This window comes from Girardinichthys multiradiatus, chromosome 14 (genome assembly GCF_021462225.1).
Source record: "Girardinichthys multiradiatus isolate DD_20200921_A chromosome 14, DD_fGirMul_XY1, whole genome shotgun sequence".
Taxonomy (NCBI): domain Eukaryota; kingdom Metazoa; phylum Chordata; class Actinopteri; order Cyprinodontiformes; family Goodeidae; genus Girardinichthys; species Girardinichthys multiradiatus.
In genome coordinates, this window is record NC_061807.1 from 4,465,595 (window position 1) to 4,467,215 (window position 1,621).

Consider the following 1,621-nt stretch of genomic DNA (forward strand, 5'->3'; position numbering starts at 1 on the left):
ACAGACCTTGTGCTGACCTACATGACCCAAAGCCCCACCACATAAAGGAGGAACAGGAGGAGGTCTACACCAGTCTGGGGGGAGAGCAGCTCAATGGGAAGGAGGAGATTGATGCCATCAGGTTTCCAGTCACTGCTACTCCCATAAAGAGTGAGGATGATGAACAGTCCCCTCTGCTCTCACAGCTTTATCAAGACCAAATTAAAGGCAGAGCGAATCCAGAAGACATCGATGGAGGAGAAGAATCCATCAGGATACAAGATCATGGAGATGGTTCCATTTCCTCAGAAACTGAAGACACTGAGAAGGATGAAAAGACCGATGATGGAAACATTAACAAACCTTTTAGCTTCCCTGAGTTTGCTGAACAATTTGTTAACCGTAGCTTTCTTCAGAAAGACATGATAAATTCAGAAATAAGATCTTTAAGCTCGCTGGATAGGAAGAACTGTTTCACAAAGAAGAAAAATGTGGAATTGCCAAGGAAAGTCCAGACAGGAGTGAAGTTTAGCTGTGAAGACTGTGGTAAAACCTTTATTGGAAAAGGACCTTTAAACAGACACATGAGAATCCACACTGGAGAGAAACCTTTCTGTTGTGATCTATGTGGACACAGATTTAGCCGAAAAGGACATTTAAACACACATATGAGAATCCACACTGGACAGAAACCTTTCTGTTGTGATCTATGTGGAAAAAGATTTAGCCGAAAAGGACATTTAAACACACATATGAGAATCCACACTGGACAGAAACCTTTCTGTTGTGATCTATGTGGAAAAAGATTTAGCCGAAAAGGACATTTAAACACACATATGAGAATCCACACTGGACAGAAACCTTTGTGTTGTGATCTATGTGGACACAGATTTAGCCAAAAAGGAAGTTTAAACACACATATGAGAATCCACACTGGACAGAAACCTTTCTGTTGTGATCTATGTGGAAAAAGATTTAGCCGAAAAGGACATTTAAACACACATATGAGAATCCACACTGGACAGAAACCTTTGTGTTGTGATCTATGTGGACACAGATTTAGCCAAAAAGGAAGTTTAAACAAACACATGAGAATCCACACTGGACAGAAACCTTTCTGTTGTGATCTATGTGGAAAAAGATTTAGCCGAAAAGGACATTTAAACACATATGAGAATCCACACTGGACAGAAACCTTTGTGTTGTGATCTATGTGGACACAGATTTAACCAAAAAGGAAGTTTAAACACACACATGAGAATCCACACTGGACAGAAACCTTTCTGTTGTGATCTATGTGGACAAAGATTTAGCCAAAAAGGACATTTAAACACACATATGAGAATCCACACTGGACAGAAACCTTTCTGTTGTGATCTATGTGGAAAAAGATTTAGCCGAAAAGGACATTTAAACACACATATGAGAATCCACACTGGACAGAAACCTTTCTGTTGTGATCTATGTGGAAAAAGATTTAGCCGAAAAGGACATTTAAACACACATATGAGAATCCACACTGGACAGAAACCTTTGTGTTGTGATCTATGTGGACACAGATTTAGCCAAAAAGGAAGTTTAAACAAACACATGAGAATCCACACTAGAGAGGAAAATGGCTAAGGTTTTAAGGCTCAAAAAG

At 39.6% G+C, this 1,621-nt stretch overlaps 1 protein-coding gene across 1 annotated transcript; it reads left to right on the forward strand.

Annotated features, from left to right (window-relative positions):
• Positions 1-578: 578 nt before the first annotated feature.
• Positions 579-1,121, forward strand: LOC124880666 (gastrula zinc finger protein XlCGF49.1-like; the record flags this gene model as incomplete). Its single annotated transcript, XM_047385913.1, has 1 exon — positions 579-1,121. A coding segment is annotated over one exon (543 nt), but the record flags the coding sequence as incomplete, so codon positions are not given.
• Positions 1,122-1,621: the final 500 nt, after the last annotated feature.